The sequence below is a fragment of the Microcebus murinus genome, chromosome 1, assembly GCF_040939455.1.
Source record: "Microcebus murinus isolate Inina chromosome 1, M.murinus_Inina_mat1.0, whole genome shotgun sequence".
Taxonomy (NCBI): Eukaryota; Metazoa; Chordata; class Mammalia; order Primates; family Cheirogaleidae; genus Microcebus; species Microcebus murinus.
Genome location: NC_134104.1, coordinates 67,447,071 through 67,474,683, shown reverse-complemented (window position 1 = coordinate 67,474,683; position 27,613 = coordinate 67,447,071). Strand labels below are relative to the sequence as shown.

Below are 27,613 nucleotides of genomic sequence, written 5' to 3'. Positions count from 1 at the left end.
TCTTTGACTTATATATTATTCAGAAGTGTTTTGTTTAATGTCTGTGTATTGTGGGATTTCGCAGCTATCTTTCTGTTATTGGTTTCTAGTTAAATTCTATTGTTGTCTGAGAGCAGATGATGTATGATTTTTCTTCTTTTAAATTTGTCAAGATGTGTTTTGTGGTCCAGAATGTGGTCTGTCTTGGTGAATGTTCCATGTGAGCTTGAAAAAAATATATAATCTGCTGTTTTTGGATGAAGTAGTCTGTAGAGTCAGTTATATACAGTTTATTAATGGTGCTTTTGGGTTCAACTCTGTCCTTACTGATTTTCTGCCTGCTGGATCTATTTCTGATAGAGGGGTATTAAAGTCTCCAGCTATAATAGTGGATTCATCTGTTTGTCTTTGCAGTTTTCTCAGTTTTTGCCTCACATATTTTGAGACTTCACTGTTAGTTGCATACACATGAAGGATTGTTATGTTTTCTTGGAGTACTGACTCCTTTGTCGTTTTTTAAATTCCTCTCTTTATCCCTGATAATTTTTCTTGAAAAGAAAATTAGTTTTCTTTTTTGTACTATCTTTGTCTGGTTTTTGTATCAGAGTAATACTAGCTTCATAAAATGAATTGGGAAGTATTTCCTCCCCTTCTATTTTATAGAAGAGATTCTGTAGAATTGGTGATCTGGGCCTGGAGATTTCTCTTTTGGGAGTTTTTAAATTGTGAATTATTATGAATTAAACTCCTATAACAGTATAGGGCTATTCATATTATCTGTTTCATATTGGATAAATTGTGTTAATATATGTTTTTTGAGGAATTGGTCCCTTTTGTCTAAGTTATCAAAGTTATGTGTACAGAGTTGCTATGGTATTCCCTTATTAGCCTTTTGATATCCGTTGGGCTGTAGTGATATTTCAATCCTGATTTACATCTTCTCTTTGTTTCTTTCTAGAGGTTTGTTAATTTTATTAATCTTACAGAACCAGTGTTTTGTTTCATTGATGTCTTCTATTTTTCTGTTTTCAAATTCATTGATTTCTGTGCCTCATTATATTCTTCCTTCTGTTTATTTTTGGGTTTTCTCTTTTCTCTAGATTTGAGATTTCCAATTTAAGACATTTCTTTTTCTAATGTGTGTAATTAGTGCTGTATATTTTCCTTTCAGCATTTCTTTAACTTTGTCCCACAGATTTAAATATTTTTTATTTTCATTCAATTCAACGTATTTTTTAAAAATTTCCTTTGAGACTTTTTCTTTGACCCATGAATTATTTAAAAGTGTGTTGTTTAGTTTCCAAGTATTTGGAACTTTTCCTGTTATCCTTTTTTGTTGAGTTGTAGTGGAGAATGTACTCTAAGATTTGAATTCTTTTAAATTTGCTGAGGTTTGTTTTATGGCCCAAGATATGATCTGTCTTGATAAATGTTCCATGTGCACTTGAAAAGAATGTGTATTCTCTGCTGTTGTTGGATGGAGTGTTGTATAAATGTCGATTATGTCCTGTTGGTTGATGGTTGTGTTAAGTCATTCTGTATCCTTGCTGATTTCTTGCCTAGTTTTTCTATCAACTGTTGAGAAAATTCACCACCATATCAGTCTTTGAGTCCTGAAGTCTCTACCTAGTCTGCTTTCTCTCTACCTTTCAAAGTCTTCTTATGTTTGTTTTATTTATAATGTCCAGAGATTTTAGTTGTACTTAAAGGGAGGAATAGGAAAAAGTATGTTTACTCCACCTTCCAGGAATTAGAAATGGGACTTATATTTTTATTTTTATATTATTTTTTTTAAATTTCTCCAGGATATTGTGATCCATTCAGTTTATGGACTTGCATTTAGGAACCAGTGCTTTAGAATAATAATTGTGATGATGAATTATTCCACTTATTTGGCATTTTATGATTATTAGAACTTTCAAACAGTATATAATTTCATCATTCCTAAAAGGGAAAATCCAAAGTAGTAAGCACTAGTATCTTCCTTTTACTGATAAAGTAAAAAGGTCAAAACAAATGGTTTTCCCAAGGTCATATAGCTGATAAGGACAGAGCTGGGCCTTAACTTTTCTCTCCAAGTCCATTGCCTTGTCCATGAAGCCACAGGTCCTTCTTGTGTTATAGATGTTATTCTCATCCTTTTTTGTTTGTTTGTTTTTTAACCTGGGTTAGGGCACAAAGCAATTTAAATCACTCATAGTTTCTGTTAAGGAGTCTGACATCTTACTGATGTGAAAACTACTGCTAACTAGTAAGCAGTTTCATGAAGCACCTGCAGTGACTTTGGAATAGTTTACTCTAACACTACAACTTTATCTGCCAGTGTAGTGGTTCCCAAATTTTCCTGCTCATTAAAATCGTCTAGAGAGCTTTTTAAAAAATCTCCATGTCCAAGTTGCACCCCATACTAATTAAATCATCATGTCTTGGGTGGGAGCCAGGCACTGGTGTGTGGGGTTTTGTTTGATTGTTTTAAGAGAATCCCATGTGATTTCAGTTTGCAAGAAAGTTTGCGAACCCCTGTTCCAATGTGTTAAAGGAAGTATATAGCAAGGCAGCTATAAGAGCTTAGAGAGGAGTTTTTTCTCCCCTTTAACAGCTACAACTCTGTTTATTTCCCTTTTTGTCCCAATTATAAGATCATTAAGACCAAAAACAAAAGGAGACTTCTACTTCCCCATTCTTAAAAACTAAAACTGTGGGGCCCTGAATTCTGTCCTCTTCTTTGAATCATAAGCCAGTATTAACAAACTTTTTTTTGTAAAGGGCCATATAGTAAATATTTTGGGCTTTGAAGGTTGTTACAATTATATAGTAAATATTTTGGACTTTGAGGGTTGTTACAATCCCTGTCACAACTACTCAGCCCTCATTTTACATAGCAAGAGACAAAACAAATAGATGTGGCCATGTTCCAAGGATATTTTATTTATAAAAACAGGTTGTGGGGAAAACAAGCAATCAACAAAACAGGTTGTGGGCAGGATTTCACCCAGGAGTTGAATTTGTGGACCCATTTCATAAACATTCAATGTCTCATTTGTGAAGTATTCAAGTTCAGAATTATTTACAGGACAGAAGCCATCTTCTGGTACCGTAGGCTCAGTCTAGCTATATTTGTGAGTTATATTAGGGATTCCACTGCAACCCTTCTTGAGCACAGGGGCTTAAGTTTTGAACTTTATCTCCTCCATAGTTGGGAAACCAGTGTGAGAAGGAATCACTTGAATCTATGCACATTCAAAATAAGGTTCTTTCTATGTCTGAAGCAACTAAAAGTGATAAATTACCCAGCTCTTCTGCCTAGCTCATTTGACATTAATATTGGCTCTAGATCTGTACTCTCCAGTATAGTAACACTAGCCACATGGGGCTATTTAAATTTATATTTCAATTAATTAAAGTTGAGTAAAATTTAAAGTTTAGTTCTTTATAGTGACCTTTCAAGTGGTTAATAACCGTATATAGTTAGTGGCTACCATATTGGACAGTGCAGATACAGAACATTTCTATCATTGCAGATAGTTCTGTTAGTTCTAGAATTTGTAAGCCCTAAATCTTGAACAACTCTATCTTTGGAATTTTATATCACTCATTTAGCTTCTTTGTTCTTCTTTATTCATTTAGCCAAAACTAATTTTTTATAATTTATTATATAATGTACTCTTTTAGAGAAAAAAGGAAATGAGTTTCATGATATCAAGAAAGTGAGTAAGAACTACTGGTCATATTCATTGGAAACTTTATCATGGGAAGTTATAAAATTGTTTTATATGAAGATTTTATAAAAATAGTATGGGCAGTAGAAATTACATTTATTGAGTAGCTTGTATCTGCTAGGCACTAAGTGCTTTGTAGTTGAAGCTCAGGAAAGTTAAGTAAATACCAAATAAGTGGCTAGTGCTTTGAACCTAAACCTGTGTGATGACTTCAAACCCTTTGCTTTCCTATTATACTGTGCTGCTTCAAGTTTACTGAAGACTGTGGTAGATATTTTACATGTTTTATCTTAGGAAGCTGTAATTCCCTAAAGAGTATTATTGATATACTATGTTAATTTAAAGACCAATATCAATCTTCTTTAAAATAAGAAATCTAATAAAAGCTTTTTTTCCTTAACAAACATGCGGGAGAAGAGGAAAAGCACCAGTGATCCTATTACAATTTGGCAGACCAGTATTAATAGGATTTCTATTGTTTAGGAATGCTGAGATTTCATTTATAACATTACTATTATGACATTAACATTATTTGTATATTACAAATTGTCAGTTGTATGGCTGGAATTACTGGTTTGTTTGAAGGTTAGTTTTACAGGACAGTGCAACAGATTCTGTTGTCTTTTGAGAATTTATAAAACCCTTTTTTTCAAATTATACTTCCAAGATTAGATTTAACAGACAACAGAACAAATTGGTGACAATTAGGAATATTCATACAATCTTCATTTTGCACAGGAAAACAAGATTGCCTTGTGAATGTTTTTAATTTAATGAATTGTCAAATAAGATTCCTTAAACTATATTATGGAATTGAAAAAATTTCATTCTTTGTTGCTACAGAGCAAAGGAGCATCACTTCCATCTCTTTCTGAGACTCCATTTGTAATTATGAATATTTTTATTTTTTTAGGCCAAGATTTGAAATTTCATTAGTTGACATTAAAAACACAAAGCAAGCTGGGCACTGTGGCATGTGCCTATAATCCTAGCTACTCACGTGGCTGAGGTGGGAAGCTTGCTTTAGCCCAGGAGTTCAAGACCAGCCTGGGCAACATAGCAAGACCTCAGTGTGGTGGCTCACGCCTGTAATCCTGGCACTCTGGGAAGCCAAGGCGGGTGGATCACTCAAGGTCAGGAGTCCAATACCAGCCTGAGCAACAGTGAGACCCCGTCTCTACTAAAAATAGAAAGAAATTAATTGGCCAACTAAAAATACATAGAAAAAATTAGCTGGGCATGGTGGCATATGCCTGTAGTCCCAGCTACTCAGGAGGCTGAGGCAGAAAGATTGATTTTGAGCTCAGGAGTTTGAAGTTGCTGTGAGCAACGCTGACGCCACAGCACTCTAGCCTGGGCAACAAAGTGAGACTCTGCCTCAAAAAGGAAAAAAAAAAAAAAAGAAAAAGAAAAAATGCAAAGCAGGTCTGCAGAACTTAGTTTTACTGGCAAAAGTCAAGAAAGGTAAATAGTATTTCATTTAATAACTGAAATAATGTTAGAATGGATCTAGCATTAATCTTCCTCATCTACATTAAGCATTTCCTTTTATTCTGTGAAAAATAACTTTGTAAGCTGATTCAGCAATTAATTGTAGACTTAAAATATATTGAAATTATAACTGAGAAGACGAACTCTGAAATGGACTTGTAACATTTTCTTTAAAATTTGATATCATGGTGCTTATCTTTGTGTGCAGGAGACAGATGCTGAACCCTTACTGTGACACGCTCAGAAGTAATCCATTGCAGCTAACTTGCAGACAGGACCAGAGAGCAGTTGCAGTTTGTAATTTGCAGAAGTTTCCTAAACCTTTACCACAAGAGTACCAGGTAACACTTGTTTGGTGCACAATTTTAGGAATCCACTTTTTAAAAAAGTAGTCTCCATTTTGAATTAGAAGAGTGAATTCTATTAAGTTTTTAAATTTTATAAGACCCCATTTTTCTTCCATAAGCTAGAAAAAACTTAATAATTCCTCTATTTCTTTAAAACTAATATGCTAATCAATAGTATTAGTTAATATCTAGCAATGCCTTGTTATAACAGCAAGAGATATTTAGCATATTTGTTTTCATATATTTTTTAACTTTATATTTTCTAATTGTTTCCACAGTCGTTGTCTTTAAATTCCTCTAATTTACACAGAAAATAAAATTCTTTGAAGAAAATAACTTAAGTATTCTAAACCAATTAATTAGAAGACTTGGAAGTTCTGCTTTAGAAAAGATTTGATTCATGGGATCTGAAAGATGAAGGAAATAGTCCCACATGTCCAGCCTGAATCTCTGATTTGACCTTTAAGTTTCTTGTTGCCATGGCTATCTCTTAAAAGCCTCAGCTTTACCTGCCATTTACAAGGATTCTTTAGTCAGAAATGATGTCTCAGAAGCTAATTTAAAATGGTGAGCTTCCTATATATATTCATGACCCTGCTGAGTGCTTGAGACACCATAAGATGGCAACTGTATTTCTAGGTATGGTAATAAAATGCAGTAAGATGATGTAAAATGTGAAATCTTTAAATTTATCTGGTGCCTTCCTCCTTTGGTGTTCAGAGTATTTTATATATATATATATCTCATTTTCTCAGATTTTTACTTTTTCAAGTTGTCAAAACAACATATAAATTAAATCTCCTAAAAATACTTGAAAAGTACATGTTGAAAATGTCTCAATTCTATACATTAGTTTGTTTTGTCAACTCTTTCTTTCTTTCTTTCTTACTTTTTTTTTTTTGGAGACAGAGTCTCACTCTCTTGCTTGGGCTAGAGTGCTGTGGCATCAGCCTATCTCACAGCAAGCTCAAACTCCTGGGCTCAAGCAATCCTCCTGACTCAGCCTCCCAGGTAGCTGGGACTACAGGCACGCGCCACCATGCCCAGATAATTTTTTCTATTTTTAGTTGTTTGTCTAATTTCTTTCTATTTTTAGTAGAGACGAGGTCTCACTCTTGCTCAGGCTGGTCTCCAACACCTGAGCTCAAGCAATCCTCCCGCCTTGGCCTCCCAGAGTGCTAGGATTACAGGCGTGAGCCACCATGCCCTGCCTGTTTTGTCAACTCTTAAAACTTCCTTTTGCTCAGTGTAATTCTATTTCATTCTTTTAAAACACTAGTCAAATTTGTTATTTTAATAAATAGACTAATTTACTTATCCTGCTTATTTCTAAAACTATAGCAACCTCAAAATACTCCTCAGGTGATATGTTACTGTAGTCTTTGTGTGGTTTATAAGGAAAGGCACATTTATATCTTGTATTATACAGTATTAGAATGTTGCTATAAATTGCCTGTGTACTTTATTTTAATTATACAGAATGTTTCTTACTCTCTCGTCTTCCCAATAATTTTTTGTAGTACTTTGATGAACTCAATGGAATACCTGCAGAAGATTTGCCTTATTACGGTGGTTCAGTAGAAATTGCTGACTATTGCCCATTCAGTCAGGAATTCAGTTGGCATTTAAGTGGTGAATATCAGCGCAGCTCAGATTGTAGAATATTGGAAAATCAACCAGGTTAGTAGTCTAGTGAAATGAAGTGTTATATACATATTAAAATTATATATTAACAGCATAAAATAGCAATTAAGGGCACATACGTTGGAGCCAGACTGAGTTTATGTTACAGTTTACTTAATTTTGCCTGTTTCTTCATCTGTACCATGGGGATAATAATGTTTATTTCATAGAGTTGTTGTGAGATAAGTGAATTAATACAGTAAGTGCTTAGAACTATGCATGATATATAGAGAAGATTGTTAGCTATCAGATACACATGTGCATGTGTGCACTATATTTTAGTAATACCATACATCTGCATTGTACTTTTCATTTGTAGAGCACTTTCATTTTTATCATTTCTTTTTATTCTTCTAAAAACTTTATGACTGGCTTGGTTTCCTGGGGGGTGGACTCAGCCTACTCCACCTCCCCTCAGCCGAGCCTAGAGTAGAGGGGCCAGGCATCCTTTCTGGGGGAGAGGCGTTTATGTAAGGAGCTTCGCCTGGGCTGTCCTAGCCTCACATTTACTTGGCCACGATAACCTGGCAGGAGGAGCTGGTGAAAAGGATTAAGAGCTGACCAATGGGGGAAAAAAAAATTAAAAACTTTATGAGAGACTTAGGGCGGGTAGTATATTTCACAGATGAGTGAACAGACAATAAATGATGCAGTTAATTGGTATCAGTGCAAGATCCTCCAACACAGGACTCTTTATTAAAACACCTTAGGTGACCTAGTTTTTCCTCTCTTTGGGAGTGTGCATTTTATTAATATGTAATTTAGAAGTAACATGTCACTCTTCAAGATACAAGATAATATTGTTGTCCCATGACTAGTAAGATATATTGTCATATTATTTATTTCCTTTTAATACATATAAATGAACAGAACATGAAAGGAATAAACAATATGGCAGTTGGGTATTCTGCAATAATAGTTATAGTTCATACTAACTGCTTTTGTAAGCAGAAATATTCTCACATCTGATATACTAATAAAGAGCAATAAGCACTTTTTGTCTTTGTGGTCATCAGAATTTTTAACTGGTCCCTCACTCCCCATTCTATACTTTATTACAGACTAAGTCATTTAAATTTTAAATTTCTGTGATATTTTTACCTTTTATTCTTAAACCTGGCAGATTTAACTAGATTTCTGCAGTCATTTTTTCTGTCACTCACCTGTTTGATAAACATCCTAAAGACTTATGATATTCAGCAGTTACATGTTAGAGCAAAGGAAATGGACAGATCTGTCAATTATGGATATTTGCCACAGATATACTATCACATTTTTTTGTTTTAGAGCTGGGGTCAGCAAACTTTTTCTTGTAAAGGACAAACTTTTTTTGTAAATATAAATATTTTAGCCCCTGCAGTTCATAAATTCTCTGTAGCAGCTATTCAACTCTGCATTTATAATGTGAAAGAACTTATGGACAATATGTAAATGAATGGATGTGTCAGGATTTGGCCTGAGGATTATAGTTTGCTATGCTTTTTGGAGACTTTGGGAGTTTATTTGTTTGTCTTTGAGACAGAGTCTCGATTTGTCACCTGGGCTAGAGTGCAGTGGCATCATCATAGCTCACTGCAACCTCAAACTCCTGGCCTCAAGCGATCCGACCCCGTCAGCCTCCCAGAGTGCTAGGATTACAGGTGTGAGCCACTGTGCCCAGCCTCAAGACTTTGAAACTCATAAATAAAAGAAATATAGAGTTCTGTTTTATTCTGTTTTACATTTTCTTTATTAGCTTACATAATTAATATTTATCATAACTGATATAAAATACTTTATAATATTTCAAAACTCTCTGCTTTAAAAAAAAAATGAAGTTTGGACCAGGCATGGTGGCTCACACCTATAATCCTAGTACTCTGGGAGGCTGAGGCAAGCCGATCATTTGAGCTCAGGAGTTCAAGACCAGCCTGAGCAAGAGCAAGACCCCATCTCTACTAAAAAAATAGAAAGAAATTAGCTGGACAACTAAAAACATATAGAGGAAATTAGCTGGGCATGGTGTGGCATACCTGTAGTCCCAGCTACTCGGGAGGCTGAGGAAAGGAGGATTGCTTGAGCCCAGGAGTCTTAGGTTGCTGTGAGCTAGGCTGACACCATGGCACTCTAGCCTGGGCAACAGAGTGAGACTCTGTCTCAAAAAAAAAAAAAAATGAAGTTTGTTATATAGAGTGTAGCAAGAGCAAATTATTGCTAGGGTTTAAGAGCTTCATTCCATCAGGTATTTAGAGGTCCTTAATTCCACCCTGTACCTCTGCATGTTTGTGCCTAGTCTGAGACTAAGCATGTTATTTATGGATTTTCAGGAGGTGGCACAAGAAAGTTTTCCAAGTTACAACATCCCAAAAGAGCTTCCATAATATAAATCATTTGGCCTCATCCTATCGTGAGTCACTTGGAAGTGACTCCTATTTAGACTACCAGTGAAGGTGATTCTTACCTTGGTAACTAGTGGTTTTTTTTTTTTAGAGCCAAGGTCTCACTGTGTTGCCCAGGCTGGTCTCAAATTCCTGGCTTGAAGTGATCTTCCTGCCTCCCAAAGTGCTGGGATTATAGACGTCAGCCACCACCACACCTGGCGATCTAGTAATTCTTAGTGCCAGTTCCTCTGTAAATCTAACCTAGATAACTTTGAGCCCTTGCTTCTGATATATTTTCTCCCACTAATCCCTTTCTTGAGAACCCAGTTTGAGTTTGAAGTCCTATTTATCTTAATTTTTTTAAATTTAAAATGTCCATTAAACACATTTAATTTTTAAAGCAACTTTTAATCATAAATAGGGAATGCGTGTTCTTTGAGCCAAAAATAAATTTTTGAGGAGAATTTTTTTATTTACTTTAGAAATTCTTAAAAACTATGGTGCTGAAAAGTATGGACCTCATTCAGTGTGTCTGATTCAGAAATCTGCATTTGTCATGGAAAAGTGTGAGCGGAAGCTGAGTTATCCAGACTGGGGAAGTGGATGTTATCAGGTAAACTATATATTTGTTATTAATTATATCAAATATTATGTAATTTTTTTCTCTTTTATGGTTTTTATATTTTAAAGTATATTTTATATATTTTCATGTAGTTAATTTACTGATCAATAATTTAATAACTCATTTATGTAAATATTAGTTTGGATGCTCGTGTCTTGTGAAAGTATTGTCATTTCTTTGAGAAAAATTGGTTCTCTTCATTTGTTTAAAAATGTATGTAGTTGCTATATATCAGTAGGTTCTATAACAGTTTTATTTCTGGGCATATATTCTAAGGAAATAATGTTAAATATGTAATTTTATTATTGAACAAATATTTGTAATGGAAAAAATGTGCAATTTTATTTCAAAAGTTCTCAGGAATGCACAAATTATAAGAATTAATAAATCAATTGCTAATTAATAATAGATAGGTTTTTTCCTTTGAAATTAGAAATCCAAAGAGTACAAAATATAATTTTCTTAATTATCTTGTTTGCACATCTGATATTAGATGACTGCTTCACCTTATTAAGAACTTACCAAGATACGGGTACTCTGTAACTTAGGAGCATCCAACTGTTTTTAATTTTTTTATGTTTATATCATTTCTCTGAGAATCCAACTTAATACTCTACACCCCACAAATGGATGTCAGGGTGGAGAGTATGATCCTGAGAAATGAAGAAAAAGCACTCCTTGTGCCATTTCAGCTGCAAGAGCTAAAGGGACTTTTGTAATTGGAAATTTATTATTTTTAAAGTTACTTATAAAATTAACTTTTTCTTTAGTAACAACTTCATTGAGGTCTATTTTATACACTATATGATTTACATAAAATCAGCTTTTAAATCTTACAAAAGACAATCAGAAATAAACATTTTCCAGCTGTAATCTGACAACTGTAATCTATCAAATCACTGTTCAATAAATTCTATTAAAGATGTTTATATTGACTAAATATATATTTTTGATCCAATTGTGATCATACTACATAATTTTGTTTTACTAACCTCACTTAGTACTTCTTATAAGGGATGAAACACCGTTTCCAAGTTTTTCTAAAATAATATTTACTGTTCTTAGTAACATTGATGGAACATTGCATCATTTTAAAATATTATAATTAGGAAAGTCACTTACCTATTATATACTGAGTTTATTTTCCCTTTTTACCATTTAAAAATGCTTTTATGTTTACATATTTTATTTTTTAAAATTTATTTTCTGAAATAAATTGCCATAAGTTGAGAATATTATATGAAAGGGGATGAAACTAGAACAGTGACAACTATAATAGGAGTGTGACCTTTTCAGACTCTTTTAATGTTTTATCAAACCCCCCCCCATAACTGTGAAGGAATTATACAAATTTAAATACCATCTGCAAAGATTGAGTTTACTTGGTTTTCCTGTACCTAGTGTTGTCAGATAATTTTGCTAATTTAGTTGTAAGCACTTTTTATGTGGAGAAAATATGTTTGATTTATGAATAATTAAACATATTAATTAGCTGTTTTACTTTTGAGGGTTTTTTTTTTCTTATTTTGGCAGGAAAATTGCAAGACTGATATAATTTGTTTTCTGAGCCATTTCAGTGCAAGTTGACTTGCTACCCCTTCAGCCCTAAATACCTTAATGCTCTTTCTTATAAACAAAGACATCCTCATACATAACTGCACTATTACTAAAAACACAGAAAATTAACATTGATACATCTAAGTCTCATACTGTGTCTTAGTGCATTCAGGCTACTATAACAAAATACCACAAACTGAGTAGCTTATAAACAACAGAAATGTATTTCTTACAGTTCTGCATGCTGTGAAGTCCAAGATCAGGGCACTGGAATGTTCAGTGTCTGGTGAGGGCCAGCTTTCTAGATCACAGATGGAAGAGGGAAAGGATACAAATATTCAAGGCCATATCAGACCTCGTTCAAGTTTTACCAGTTGTCCCAATGTTGTTGTTTTTTTGAAACAAGAGTCTTGCTCTGTCACCCTAGCAAGAATGCAGTGGTGTCATTATAGTTCACTGCACCTTCAACCTCCTGGGCTCAAGCAATCCTCCTATCTCAGCCTCCCAAGTAGCTGGGAATACAGGCACGTGCTACCACTCACACCCTCTATTTTTTGTAGAGGTGGGATCTCGCTCTTACTCAGGCTGGTCTCGAATCAAACTCCAGACCTTCAAACAATCTTCCGTCCTCACCCTCCCAGGGTGCTAGGATTACAGGCATTAGCCACCACATCCAGTGTTCTTTTTAACAGTAGGATCTGGTCTAATATCACGTGTCACATTTAGTTATCATGTCTTTGGTCTTCTTCAATGTGAAACAGAAGGAGTTCCAGTTATTTTTAGTGGAGTGTGTATTTAGAGGTCAAGATCTGTGTGCTAAATGTACTTCTCATTGCCATTGAGGTGTACCTATTTCACATCTGTCTTAGTGAACAAAGCTGGGAAATACATGTATGTACGTAACACATATGTGTATATACACTCAGGGGTGTGTGTGTGTGTGTATAAAAAGCCATGAGGTTGCATCAGTATCTTTGATTCCAGTCCAACACCAAAGGATTCATTTTAGTTTTCCCCCCTTTCCATATTTATACTTCCTTTCATCATCATTGAGAAATCTGGCTCTCAGCCGGGCGCAGTGACTCACACCTATAATCCTAGCACTCTGAGAGGCCGAGGTGGGAGGATCATTTGAGCTCAGGAGTTCGAGACCAGCTTGAGCAAGAGTGAGACCCTATCTCTACTAAAAAAAAATAGAAAGAAATTAGCTGGACAACTAACATAAATAAATATATATATATAAAATTAGCTGGGCATGGTGGCGCGTGCCTGTAGGCCCAGCTAGTCAGGAGGCTAAGGCAGAAGGATCAGGAGTTTGAGGTTGCTGTGAACTAAGCTGATGCCACGGCACTCACTCTAGCCTGGGCAACAGAGTGAGACTCTGTCTCAAAAAAAAAAGAAATCTGGCTCTCATTGTCCTCAATATTTGATCTATCTACATTATATCCCTTCTACCTCCTCCCACCCCTGTGTGGTTACCCTCCTCACACTGTGGACCTGCCATGACAGCTGGGTCATGACACCTCTCCCTAACCCCACCCACCCACTTATATAATCCACCCACTTTGCCTCACTTAATGGCTTTGGACTTGCTGGATTTTAAGGAAGGGGAAAGAAGAAGGATAAGTGAGCATATTTTTTTTTAATTTTGCAGAATATATATATTAATATAACAAAGTGTTTGCCATTTTAACCATTTTTAAGTGTATATTCACATTGTTGTACAACAATTGCCGCTATCCATCTCCAGAAGTTTTCATCATCCCAAACTGAAATTCTGTACCCATTAAACAATAACTCCCCATTCCTCGTTCTCCCAGCCCCTGGCAACCACTCTTCTACCTTCTGTCTCTATGAATTTGCCTATTTTAGATACTTCATATAAGTAGAACCATACAGTTTATTTGTCCTTTTATGTCTGGCATAAACAAGGAAGTGCCAGACTAAGGGTTTTTTTGTTGAGGGGTTTTTGTTGTTGTTTTTGTTTTTATAAATGGACTTTATATTTTAGAGCAATTTTGGTTCACAGCAAAATTGAGTGTAAGAGAGTTCCCATATACCCCTTGCTCCACACATGCACTGCCTCCCTGACCAACATCCTGCACCACAGGTAGCGTATTTGGTACAGTTGATGAACCTACATCATTATCACCCAAAGTCCATAGTTTATATCAGGTTCACTCGGTGTTAAATATTTTGTGGGGTTTGTTGTTTTTGTTGTTTTAAGAGTTGGAGTCTTGCTCTATTTCCCAGGCTGGAGTGCAATGACACGGTCATAGCTCACTGCAACCTCCAACTTCTGGGCTTAAGCGATCCTACTGCCTCAGCCTCCCAAGTAGTTGGGACTATAGATGCACACCACCACACCTGGCTAATTTTTTAAAAAAATTTTTGTAGAGATTTTTTGCTATGTTTCCCAGGCTGGTCTTGAACTCCTAGCCTCAAGCAGTCCTCCTGCCTTGACCTCCCAAAGTGCTGAGATTACAGGCATGAGCTAGCTACCTTGCCTATCCTGTTCTGTGAGTTTTGATAAATGTATGCCATCCATAAGATAAACGAGTTTTTTAAATGGAGTTGCTAATAAGTTAATGATTGTTTATTTGTGGTTAAGTAATTGCCAAGAATAAAATAAATAAAAATAAAATAAACAGGAAGAAATACATCAGCTGAAAATTCGAAGGGAAAGTTTTATTATCTCTGTACAAAACAAAACCTTAAATGTATGTTTTAATGTCAACTCTTTTGTGTTCTTAACATGTTCTTACTTGGTAAAACTGGGATGATGGATCTTGTTTATCACCTTTTGTGGTGACAGCACCTTTTAATATGATTTTTAAGTAATAAATATTTATTTATTGACTAAGCAATTCACTTGATTAAAAATTCAAAAGAAGCCGAGCATGGTGAGTCATACCTATTGTCTCAGCTACTTGGGAGGCTAAGCCAGGAGTTTGAGACCAGACTAGGCAACATAGCAGGACCCCATCTCTAAAAATAAAAAACTTCAAAAGATACAAAACGATGTATAGGGTACAGGAAAATGTCTTCCTCCCATCCTTGTCCTCTAGTCACTCATTCCCCTCTTCGGAGGGAATTAATACCATCAAGCTGCTTGTATCCTTCTAAAGATAAACTCTGTGTAGACACAAAAATATGTTATTTTCTATTATATTTCATTTTTTACAAAGGTAGTATCAAGTTACACATACTTTCTGCAGTGTGTATTAGCATCATTTTTATCCTGGACAACATAACAAGACCCCATCTCTACAAAAAAATAGAAAAATTAGCTGGGCATGATGGTATGCACTTTGTAGTCCTAACAACTAGGGAGGCTCAGGCAGGAGAATCACTTGAGCCCAGGAGTTCAGGGTTACAGTGAGCAATGATTGTGCCACTGCGCTCCAGCCCGGATGACATAGAGATCCTGTCAAAAAAAAAAAAAAAAGTCATTTTTAATATTATCTTACTATAGTTCTAGTCCTTCATTTCAGATGGCTATTGGACGTCACAGTTTGATTGTACTTTGGTCATTCTAAAGTAAGTTAATCCAAAATCCAGTTTATAACCCTCTTCTAAACAATTCTGCATCTCACTTATCCTGCTTCTAGCACTGATACCAGTCTCTCTGACTAAAAACCAGAGTTGATTATTTTCTCTCTGTTCTATAAAGACAGATCTATAAAGACTGCATCTTTAGATTGCTCCTCTCTTGAAATCTACTGTAACCATTTTATTTTAGGTTTACCTTCATAGTTAAAGCCTTCATCACTTCACAGCTTCTTACGTAGTTTCCCTATTCACATCTTAATTCCATGACCAAATTGATCCTTTGTAAATTTTAGCTTCAGTCAAACTTATACATGCAAATAGTTGGAGTAAAATGTTTCATCTTCTTTCAAAAAACTGTAGCCCCAGTATTACCTCCCTAACATTATTAGCTTTTTTCCCAGAGTCATCATGTTCAATTCTTAGCTGTTTGGTTATTTTGTGGGTTTTTTTTTTGGGGGGGGGGCAGGTAAGGAGTAGGGAGAAATTTAGCATTTGTTTTCTTATTTTTTATTTTTTTTATTTTTATTTTTTTCTGCATAGTCCAGCCAGAACAGCTGTGTTTTCTTATTTTTAAAAAGCTTTTTTTTTTTTATAATTTTTCAATTTCAGATGTTGTCTGTCTATTCTGGAAAATGAGAATTTAACTTTCACCTCCTCTCACTATATTTACTTCTTGTTTCTCCATTTTCCCAGTGGTGATTGTGGATAGATATGTATGCACTGTTTACATGACTATGACTATGTAAATGGTGAGCCATGTGGTATGCAATGATTAATTCTCTAATTCCTCCCAACTTTTTGGTTTTCTCTGGATTTAATAATTATTATTTTGTTTTTTCATTCAATTAGTTTTCTTTGTATTTACTACTAATTTAATTTTAAACTCTTCCAGTTGGGCTCCTTTCCTTTCAATATAACCAGATACTTGAGATACTTTATCAATTTCATCTCGAGAAAAACCTCTTCTGAAAATTTCTGACCTGCATTAATCTGGACTAGATAATCTTTAGAATTACAATCCATCTGTGATCTTGGCATCTCTAGTTATGATCATCCTAGAGATTCCTTTGCCTCTCTCTTGTGTTAGATCCCCTAGTTCATGGATTTTGTCTTTTTTGTTGTTCTTTTTTTCATTTTAATGGAATATATCGTTTAGTTTATTTTTGAGGAGTATGTGATAGAAAATTTTTGAGACCTTGCATGTCTGAAAACATCACTCTGTTCTACCATTATACCATGATATTGTAGGGAAGACAAAACTTTACCTGCTCTCTCTGGGGGTCTTCAGCCTGAGAATTAAATTGGCATAAAACAGATTAACACACGCCTGTAATCCTAGCTCTCTGGGAGGCCGAGGCGGGCGGATTGCTCGAGGTCAGGAGTTCAAAACCAGCCTGAGCAAGAGCAAGACCCGTCTCTACTATAAATAGAAAGAAATTAATTGGCCAACTAATATATATATACAAAAAATTAGCCGGGCATGGTGGCGAATGCCTGTAGTCCCAGCTACTTGGGAGGCTGAGGCAGGAGGATTGCTTGAGCCAGGAGTTTGAGGTTGCTGTGAGCTAGACTGACGCCACGGCACTCACTCTAGCCTGGGCAATAAAGTGAGACTCTGTCTCAAAAAAAAAAAAAAAAAAAAAAAACAGATTAACAGGAGAAGAGAATGCAAATTTATTTAATATAAGTTTTATGTAGCACAGGAGCTCTCATAAGGAAATGAAGACCTGAAGAAATGGTAAAACCTATATGCTTTTATATTAGATTTAACAAAGGGAGGCAATTATGGAAAAGTAAAGTATATGGGGAAGCTAAAGAAAGGAAGATAATTATTTTAACAAGGTCTATTTGTACAGAATTCTCTTAGCTTTGACTCTGGTGTCTAGTGGTAAGAATGTTTCTTTTCTCCTGGAAAAGGGAGGAAGTCTTTCATGTGGGAATTTTATCTCCTGCTTTTAGGAAGAAACGGGGAGGTAAGAATACTCATCTTATATCTGCTGTTTTTTTAAGTGCCTTTAGCTCTACTTAACCCTTATGCCAAAATGACGTATTTTGGGTTGACATCTTCTGCCGTCCTTCAGTAGTTTGGCTAAGTATAGCTCTCTTTTTTTCAATTTATTTTATTTTATTTTATTTTTATTGTTTTGGCCACATTATCAGGAACAACATAGCTTTCTTTTTGAAAATTGTTTTCCAACAGAATTTTGAAAGCATTTTTCCTTTGTATTCTAGCTCTCAATGTCATTCTGAGTTTTTTTTTTTTTTTTTTTTTTTTTTTGAGACAGAGTCTCACTTGTTGCCCAGGCTAGAGTGAGTGCCGTGGTGTCAGCCTAGCTCACAGCAACCTCAAACTCCTGGGCTCCAGCGATCCTTCTGCCTCAGCCTCCCAAGTAGCTGGGACTACAGGCATGCGCCACCATGCCCGGCTAATTTTTTATATATATATCAGTTGGCCAATTAATTTCTTTCTATTTATAGTAGAGACGGGGTCTCGCTCTTGCTCAGGCTGGTTTTGAACTCCTGACCTTGAGCAATCCGCCCGCCTCGGCCTCCCAAGAGCTAGGATTACAGGCGTGAGCCACCGCGCCCGGCCTCATTCTGAGTTTTGATTGTAAGAATCTTTCTTCTTTCCTCTCTGGAAGCTGATAAATTCTTTTTTAACTCCTCATACACCCTCCACACTCCCAGTACTCTGAAATTTAATGGGTTGGGTATATTTTTGGTGATCTTTAACAGCCTGTTCATATTTAAGAAGTGACTGGAAGCTAATTTGGAAGCTCTGAGCATGTACATAGGGCCTGTTGACCATGGTCCTCCTCATAGGGCTCTCTCCTTATAAAACCTTTGGTATTTGTATCTTGAGGGGTTTTCCTTTTGGCTGGTCACATTTCTCAGAGAAACTTGCAATATCCTGTCTTAAATTAGTATAAATAGCTGTCAGAGTTCTGGGAAATAAGTGGGTTTGAATGCTAAAGGGTCTCAAGATTTAATATGTAAACTTTTTACTTAGAGTCCTTATATTCAGAATGGCATCCCAGTTCTCACCTGTACTTGGCTTCCCCCAGAGCAGAAATCTTCTGATTTCTCCTTTACAAAAAAAAACCCCAAACTCCAGTATGCTAGGTTAGGACATAACAGTGGCCCAGGTACTTATAGCAAGGAAGAGGAATCCTGGGATATGTTTTGTTGTTGTTGTTGTTGTTGTTATTTTTTAAGAGTCAAGGTCTGGCTCTGTTGCCCAGGCTCTAGTGCAATGGTGTGGTCATAGCTCACTGTATCCTCAAACTCCTGGGCCCAGGCAATCCTCCTGCTTCAGTCTTCCAAGTAGCTGGGACTACAGATATGCACCACCGTGCCCCCTAATATTTTTTGTAGAGACAGGATCTCACTATGTTGCCTAGGCTAGTCTCAAACTCCTGGGCTCAAGTAATCCTTCCGCCTCCCAAAGTGCTGGGATTACAAGTGTAAGCCACTGCACTCAGCCTTAGGGTCAGTATTTTTTTTTCCAGCATATTATGGGGGTACAAACATTAAGGTTACATACATTGCCCTTGCCTCCCCCCACGCCCCGCCCGAGAGTCAGAGCTTCAAGTGGGTCAGTTTCTTAAATAGACATTAATCCTTCTAGCTCGTGCCAGCAATTCCTGAGCCTGCCTTGTGTTCTGTAGCATAAATCAGGTTGCTTGGTTGAATTTTGATTCAGCTTTCTTGAGTCTGTTACATCTGCTACTACTTGTACATTTCCTCTACTTACCCACAGTTAATTCCCAGAACTCCACAATGGGAGTAATTAAACTTAATAAAGGAAGTTTTTCTCTTATGCTAGCAACACTCTCATATAATGCTTGTCTCTAAGCCACGTGTATTCTATTTCCCAACCTACAACATCTACCTTATTATATCCAAATCCTGTGTACATCTTTAGGATATAAATGTTCTTTTTTCTATGAAACTTTCTAATATTTAATATCCTTGTTTCTACCATTTATTGGCTCTTTTTTTTTTTTTTTTTTTGAGACAGAGTCACACTGTCACCCAGGCTAGAGTGCCCTAGTGTCAGCCTAGCTCACAGCAACCTTAAACTCCTGGGCTCAACCAATCCTCCTGCCTCAGCCTCCTGAGTAGCTGGGACTACAGGTGTGTGCCACCACTCCTGGCTAATTTTTTTCTATTTCTAGTAGAGACAAGGCCTTACTCTTGTGCAGGCTGGTCTTGAACTCCTGACCTCTAGCCATTCTCCTGCCTCAGCCTTCCAGAATGCTAGAATTACAGGCATGAGCCACTGTGCCCAGCCCATTTATTGACTCTTAATCATAAAACAATCTGGTATTGTTAATTTTTTAGAAAAAAATATTTATATTTCACCCTCTTTTCTCAATTAAAGCTACCTTAGGGCAGGCACTATGGACTTCATTGGACTTCATTGGTCTTTTCAGCACCAAGCAACAGTACTCAGTCAAGTCTTACGTAAAAGAATGATTACATTGCATTGTAACTATGGTGATACTTATTAGATGTGGATCATTGAATAACAGACTTATGGAAGAAGCCAGAGTTTGTTGTTTTTTTCATGGTAGCTTATTATATGTTAAATTTTTAAACATGTTATATTTCAACTTAACTGATGATAGAGTTGTTTCAAAAATGACTCCATTGTTCTATATACTTTTTGAACTCTTCCTTTCAAATTGCTTTTAGAAGTAGTTTAATAGCTGTCTAAGAGAATCAATCTTAATAATTTTTTATCACACTTATATTAACTTTGTGTTAAACAGTTTAGTCAACTACCTTTACCAGACCTGGTTCTGGGCAACTTTTGGCTATTTCCAGAAATTATGTCTACTTGCAAAGTAAAAATTTGCTACTATCAGACATATTAGAAGCATGCACTGACTTTGAATGTAGTTCTAAGAGAGAAGTTCCAGAAATATTTAAAATGAAGTAGCATAATTGAAATTAATGTTTTTGTAGAAAACAACTTTGAAGAAGACATAATAATTTTTAAATGTTTTAAAAGTTAGCTTTAATGTGTTTGCTTTTAAAAATTGATTTCGTTAATTATCCCTTGCAGTTGAGCTATGAGTCTTGCTGTTATAGATGTGACTAGTCCAGATAAAATCACTGTGAACATTTTTTTCTCTAAGCAGAGAATCTAAGGAGGGAAAAGGAATGAGGTTACTATGTACATTTCTATGCTATATTCTTTTTGTTTGTTTACAGTGAGCATATATTTTTTTATAATTCAAACACATAATATAATTTTTTTGTTTTTATTTTTGAGACAGAGTCTCACTCTGTTGCCCAGGCTAGAGTGCTGTGGCATCAGCCTAGCTCACAGCAACCTCAGACTCCTGGGCTCAAGCTATCCTTCTGCCTCAGCCTCCCGAGTAGCTGGGACTACAGGCATGTGCCACCGTACCCAGCTAATTTTTTCTATCTTTAGTTGTTTTGCTAATGTCTTTCTATTTATAGCAGAGATGGGGTCTCGCTCTTGCTCAGGCTGGTCTTGAATTCTTGAGTTCAAGCCATCCTCCCGCCTCAGCCTCCCAGAGTGCTAGGATTATAGGCATGAGCCACAGCACCCAGCCACACATACTAAAAATTTAACTTAAAAAGTTTAGAGACTAGTGGAGGAAGTTGGTACTTTGAGACAGGAGTCTACCAAACTCTTCATTTGCCAGAAAATTAATAAATGCCTCTTTCCTTCTCCTCAAACCACTTGTCCTCATTCTTATGTAGCCTCAGGGACAAGTACCGAACTTTTGGAAACAGTATTGGCATCCCTGGGTAGGCCCACCAGCGCCCCTGTGGAATGGCACCATGAGACTGCTGGAAGAGGCAAGGAGCAGCCCTGGGTCAAAACTGTGGGTCTTCATGGGTAGGAGGAACTTATTTTTGAGGTGAGAGAGCAAGGGATAGCCCCAACCTGTTTTGGCTCTGGGGAACTCCCATCTCTGTCTCCTCAAAGTAGACGCAGCTCCCTGCAACCTGAACTGAGTTGAGGAGAAGGAAATGGATTTGGAAAATGTCCAGATGCTAGGCCATTTGTTGGGTAAGTTCCCCTGCATGTACTCCAAGACCCAGATTCCACCCATTCTGGGAGGGTTTTGAACCTTTCTGCAGCAGGGCATTTGTTTTGAGATACCTTTTGGGGGTGGAAGTCATGAAGTTGAGTGGAACTAGGGAACCTCGTTTAAATTGGGAGCTTATTTGTAGTTCCCAGGGAACAGGGGGTCTAGGCCACCATTTGGGGAGGGTTTCCCAGGGAACGGGCATTAGGCCACCCATTTCGGGAGGTTTTGAACCTTCTAGCTGTTTGGGGTGGCGTTTATTCCATTTGGATTCCCATTTGTGAACCTTCTAGCCCTGTGGGTAGGGCATTTGAGACATTGTTTGGAGGTGCTATTTCAGGTGGCATTTGCCCCCTTTGGATTCCCATTCGCTTGTTAGGCCCTGGTATTTTTGTATGCCCTGTATTGTCTGTTATTGTGAGTTTTGTTGCAACATATGGAAGCTCCATCTCAAAGAAAGACCCTTGGGAAGAACATTGGCTGAATGGTTAACTTCTAGCTATGAACCTATATGTAAAGAGAATGATGTTATTGTAATCCAGTGTATGTGCTGGAGTTTGAGAAGTGGCTGTTAAATGAAAAATTCCTATTTGATTGATAGGCCATGGCATTTTAGAGTATTTGTGTTGGGAATTCCCTATATTGTTTGTGAGTTTTTGTCTGGTGAGTGTTTGTACCTATGTCTAAAGATTATTGTGATACCATTTGTCTGGAGTGCAAGGAAAAGTGATGGTTGATGGTCCATGTCTTATTCTGAGCTATTGGTTCTTTTAAAATGCAGAACTCTAATGGTCAACCAGCCACTATAGAGTAAAAGTGTTGCATCCTCAAGCTCTCTGCTTGAGATAAATTCATTGTTTATGGCAGACAAAATGATCTGTTTGTATGATTTTTTGATAAAGGAGATCCTCCTGCCAGAACCCCCACAGCTGGCCAGGGTGAGGTGCTGGGTAGGGCCACAGCCTGGGGGCAGACCTGGCAGGAGAGAGAACCAGTGCATGTGGCCTGCTGCTGAGCAGCACACAGCAAAGGGCAAGGAACACCTGATGCTACCACCATCTTGGCACCATGGGAAGGGCCAGGGAGGGCACTGGCTGGACTAACTCTTCAGTCCAATGCCCAGTAAATTATGACTCAGGAATTGGAATGGTCTCTTCTGGCACAAACTCAATTTGAGCCAAAGGGAACCCCTAGCTGTAGCAGGATCATTTATGGCAATATCAGGTTAGAGGGCTTGAGTATGCAAGAATAGCCAGCAAGGTCCTTTGAGACAGTCAAAAGGAAAGGGTGAAAAAGCCACCCTAGACTCACTTTTTGTAAAGAAGGACCTTGAAAGGAACATGGCCCAAAATTGCAAAAAAAAAAAAAGGGGGGGGGCAGGAAGCCTCCAGGAGAGAAAGTAGTTTTCTTAAGTCCAGGACTCAGAAGGCAAAGGAGGGAGCCCAGAGCCCCCTGCCTCCAAATATCCCCACAGGAGCCCTGGGCAAAATTGACAATGGGGATTTGACTGGCACTAGCTGCATGGACAGAAGCTGTTTGGGCACCCCTTGCCCTGGCCACCACCCCAATCGTTGATGGCACTAGCTGTGCCTGGTGCTCTGTGAGCCAGACAAGGAATAGTTGAGGGGCCAGATAGCAATAGGGCAGCCATAGACAAGCGACAGCTAGTAAATTTGTCACAGCGGGCCCAGGAGGCAGACCTGCATAAGCAGCAGGAGCACCAGGAGTTGTTTCAGAAGAAGCAGAAGGTCACCTCCAGGGTGGCACCACCAAGCTCCTGCTGGATGAATATCAGGGCCTGTTGAAATGTACAGGAAGTTTGGGCCTCAGCAAGCCTACGCATCATTACAGCATTGGCAAGAAGAAAGCTACCAAAAGTGAGTAAAGATATTATGTATGCCACCAAAATAATGGCCCTAATATAGGCCGTGGCTGAGCCCAAACGGGTGGCCAGCATGACAAAAAGAAATCAGGCCACTGGCAGAACTGCTAAGGAGGTTGCTGGAGGTGATCTGTTCCTCGGGGCCTTCATACTCTGGCTAGATTTGGATCCCCTTTAAAACTAGACTGGGTCTCTGACATTTGGGATAGCACAACTAAATGGAAACAAAATTCTCATAGACTTGTCTCCTACCCAAAGCTTTGGTTCAGCCTCTTATGAGGCACCTACATAAATACACACATTGGGAGTGTAATGCCTTGATGGATTTGGTGGGACCTCATTTGAGAGGACCCCATTTACAACTAACTGTTTATGTACTGGGGGCGGTCCAAGGACAGAAAGGTGACCCACTGCACAGGGAGCCCAACATGTGGGGATCCACCCTTGTGGAGGCTGGCAGTTTTACTCAGATCCTCAATATTAGGCTTGTATTGGTAGATACCTTTTCAGGCTGGGTAGAGGCTTGTCCTACCTGGAGGAAAGAAAGGAGTGTCTGAGGTTACTGGAGTCCTTCTGGAGGAACTCACACCGAGATGGGCTCCTACCAGGAGCTGACAGGGCCTTCATCGAGATCCTGCACGTGTACAGGATACACCTGTATCTACTGCACAATGCCTTCTGGTCACCCATAAACATCTTTGAGTGGCCCCCAAGTGGGAACCTGGTGAACCGTTTCTCCAAAAAGCTGGACCTGGTGGACTCAGTGATCCCACAGGTCATCAGAATGTTCATAGGCTCCTTTGAACAGAGCAATAATGGACCCTCCTTTGTAGTGGAGGTAACCCAGCAAGTAAACAAAGCCCTACATCTAGAATGAAAACCACATGGAACCCACCTAAAATTGGATAAGGCATTGCCACTTCCCCTCCTCTGGATAAGGGTAGCCCTTTAGAAGCAGGCTTAAGTTAAGCCCCTAAAAAAATAGTTTATGAGAGACCCTTCAATGCATCCCAAGGTAAGTATGGTAATATAACATGAGTAAAAGAAAACAGAATAAAACAGTATGTCAAATGAGTGGGTCATGTGCCAACCACTATGCATGAGTTTGCCTCTTTCAGGTCCCTGCCTCAGTTGGAAACAGAAAAGTGAAAGGGACCCTATCAAGTGCCTCTAACAACTCACACCTTGTTATAATTGTTATCAATAGAAGTGAAACCTTGGTTCCATCACACCAAAGTAAAGAGGTGTAGCACCCAGTGAGGGGGGCACCTTAGGTGATCTAAAGTATCAGAATGAGAAAAAGAAAAAATGAAAATATTATTTTCATTAATCCTCCTTTGGTTATTTGTTCCATCTATAGGATAGAGGGACAGACAACTCCTTAGTGAGGATATCCCCAGGCTTTTGCCTTTTCTGTTACTGTGTCTGTCTTATGGGTGTGTTCTCCTAAACCTCATTTGGTACAAGTATTTCTGAACATGATTTCTGAATTTACAGAAGCCAATCTTTCGGATCTCCTACAGTATTCAACTAATAGCTCCGCCGCACTCACAGATCCCGTTTCTTTCTTACCCAGCCCTGTATTAGACATTGTGTGCAAGGCAACAGTCCATTTCACCTTGTCAGTCCTCACAGTTGTAATTATTGCTTATGTCCTTTTTCACCTGATAATCTGTACCTTCCATCTAAAACATCACTCCAATTCAACAGGAAGTAGCTTAATGACTACATCATCCCTTCTCTCATAGATATGGAAGGGCAAAATTGACAGTGGGGAATATGTAACAGAGAGAATAGCTTGAAAAGAGGTAAAAAATGTTTCCTGTCTCCTCAAAACCCGCTCACCCTTTTTGAGAACTAAAACCTACATCCCTGTCTCAGGCCAGTAGTGAGGAGGGACAGGAGAGTGTCCTTTGTTCTTTGTGCCATAGGAGATGGCTTAGAGGAATGGCCTAGGCAGAGGTCATGAGGTTGTCTTAGCTGAAGATAGCATGAATCCAGACAGAGGTCAGGAGATTGTTTTAGCCAAAAATGGGATTATAGGATTAATCAGAACCTTTAAAAGCTCTGTACTTCTGCTCAGAGACAGAATGTTGTTGGTACTTTTGAGACAGGAATCTGCCAACCTCCTTACTTGCCAGCAAATTAATAAATTCCCCTTTCCTCCTGAAAAAAATTTTTTTTTACTGACTTGTGGAGAGAGTGACATGATTGATGGCTATTTGATAGAGATTTAAGCTGAAGTATATGAAGATACTGAAATTTACAGAAACGTATTCTCTGTAACTGTGCTTCAGGGATCTGTGAATTCAGATTGTATTTAAAGCACTGTGTGTGCTCCCTTGTATTTTTTTTCTTTTCAGGAAAAGTGTCCGTAGCTTCCATCAGATTTCTTAAAAAGGTGCTAGACTCAAACTTTAAGAACTACTGCCACAGAGTGAAATTCTTTTAGACCCTAAATAACTCTCTTTATATGAGGTTAAAGGTAGCCCATATCCCACATTGTTTTATAGCCAATAGTTTTAGTAAATTTTAACACAACTTCCTTCAGTTGAAGGATAAATCTCACATTCTAGAATCTTACGTGATTTTTTGTTGTTGTTTTCTATTTGAAGGTTTCTTGTTCACCTCAGGGTCTGATGGTTTGGGTCCAAGATACTTCATATTTGTGTAGTCGAGCTGGGCAAGTCCTCCCTGTCAGTATTCAGATGAATGGCTGGATTCATGATGGAAACCTGCTCTGCCCATCATGTTGGGACTTCTGTGAGCTCTGTCCTCCAGAAACAGATCCTCCAGCTACTAACCTGACCCGAGCTCTACCACTGGGTAAGTACTCCCTGTGGTTGGAATAAAGGGGGAAAAGTAAAGAGGGGAATTTTCTTATAAGGTGTTGAAAATTCCCTTTAAGCGAGCTCTACAAGTTGCGATTCATCTCTTCTTGATAGGAGTTTTATAGAAAAATCCTCCATCCCCCTTGTTAGTAATCTAAGGCAGGTAAATTTGACATTCATATTCAGTAAGAGCAAGAGTGAGGAGCCTTTCTGTGTGAAGAACCTCTGAGTTGCACAAAATTATTCATTGAAGGTCACAAAAAAATGAATGTTTCATCTATTCATTTGGAAATTAACAGTAAACAAAATTCTCATTAAATACAAAAAGCAATTAAGTATTTTTTTTAGTTGTATCATAACCAGCTGAAATGAAAGTGAAGAAAAGACACTGGAAAAGATACTCAAAAAAGGAATTGACAGAATCACAAAGAAGAGAAAGATATAAAGAGACATAAATACACACAAACAAAGTGAGATAGAAAGACATAGGCTGGCAAAGACAAGGGGGTCTTCATTGAGGGATGTTATAGTATACTCATTCCATAAGACACTGGAGAGTAGAATTGGAACCAAGAGATTAAAGTTGTAAGGAGACAGATTCCAATTAAATCCTTTAGAACTAGGAAGGGACTGCAAAGGACAGCCTGGAGAAGAATGCATTCCCCATAATTGAAGATGTTCAGACTGAGTCTGATGACCCACTGCTAAGAGTTATAAAAGCAGAATTCATAAATTCTCAATTAAAGCTTTGACTTAAATGATCCATGAGATTTTATGGAAGTTTAACATTTTGTAACATGAACAATAAAATAAAAATCTTACGCAATGTTTTGTTTTCTCAACTGGAAATATTTTTTAAATGGAACTCCATCACCCTTTGGGTGTTCCCTACTCTGGTTGAAAATAGAAGGCTACATTCAGTTTCAAGATAAAGTTTCTCCACCTCTAAGATTAACTTCATTTCTTTCGAAAATCCTAGGGGTTTTGTCCCCCCCGGGACTAGAGCAGAGGATTAGTACTTGAGTTGGGGGTCCCCCACCCCCATCTTTGTTGGTTTACTAGAAGGATTTACAGGACTCACCTGCTTGTCCTACTCATGGCTAAGATTTGTTAAAGCAAAAGGATGCAAATCAAAATCAGCAAAGGGAAAAGGTTCATGGGGCAAAGTTCTGAGGAAACCAATCCCCAGATACCAGGTAAGAGGCAGCCTTGCAAGCAGAACTTTCTAAGGATAGTAGTCTCAGGCCTGCTATGTTAAGTCTTTTTCTGCACAGTACTCTAGTGAATCAGCTGAGTTTTCTGCAGTTACAATAGTAATCAATAATACAATGAATTATTTGAAATAACAAATAATTTAGGTTGTTTGATATGGTATACAGTAAATGTAGTGTTACAGATGCTTAGTTAACTTTTACTTTGAATGTGAAGCTGGTAGGATGAATTTATTTTGTTATTGTTCTTATTAAATTGCTTTGAATAGAACTAGAGGGCCACTGGTCCACAAATAGATGGCTTTAAT

The 27,613-nt window shown here is 37.6% G+C and overlaps 1 protein-coding gene and 1 non-coding gene across 2 annotated transcripts in view; both read left to right on the top strand.

The window, feature by feature from the left end:
* The window catches only part of LMLN (leishmanolysin like peptidase), an 89,359-nt gene that overhangs the window by 54,680 nt on the left and 7,066 nt on the right, over positions 1 to 27,613 (top strand). The window contains exons 13-16 of the mRNA XM_012780410.3: positions 5,398 to 5,530; positions 7,057 to 7,216; positions 10,062 to 10,192; positions 25,879 to 26,089. Of these exons, the coding sequence (XP_012635864.2) occupies positions 5,398 to 5,530; positions 7,057 to 7,216; positions 10,062 to 10,192; positions 25,879 to 26,089 (635 nt within the window). The remainder of the gene's footprint in view (positions 1 to 5,397; positions 5,531 to 7,056; positions 7,217 to 10,061; positions 10,193 to 25,878; positions 26,090 to 27,613) is intronic.
* On the top strand, positions 7,589 to 7,727 carry LOC142875467 (small Cajal body-specific RNA 21). The gene has a single exon (XR_012922821.1).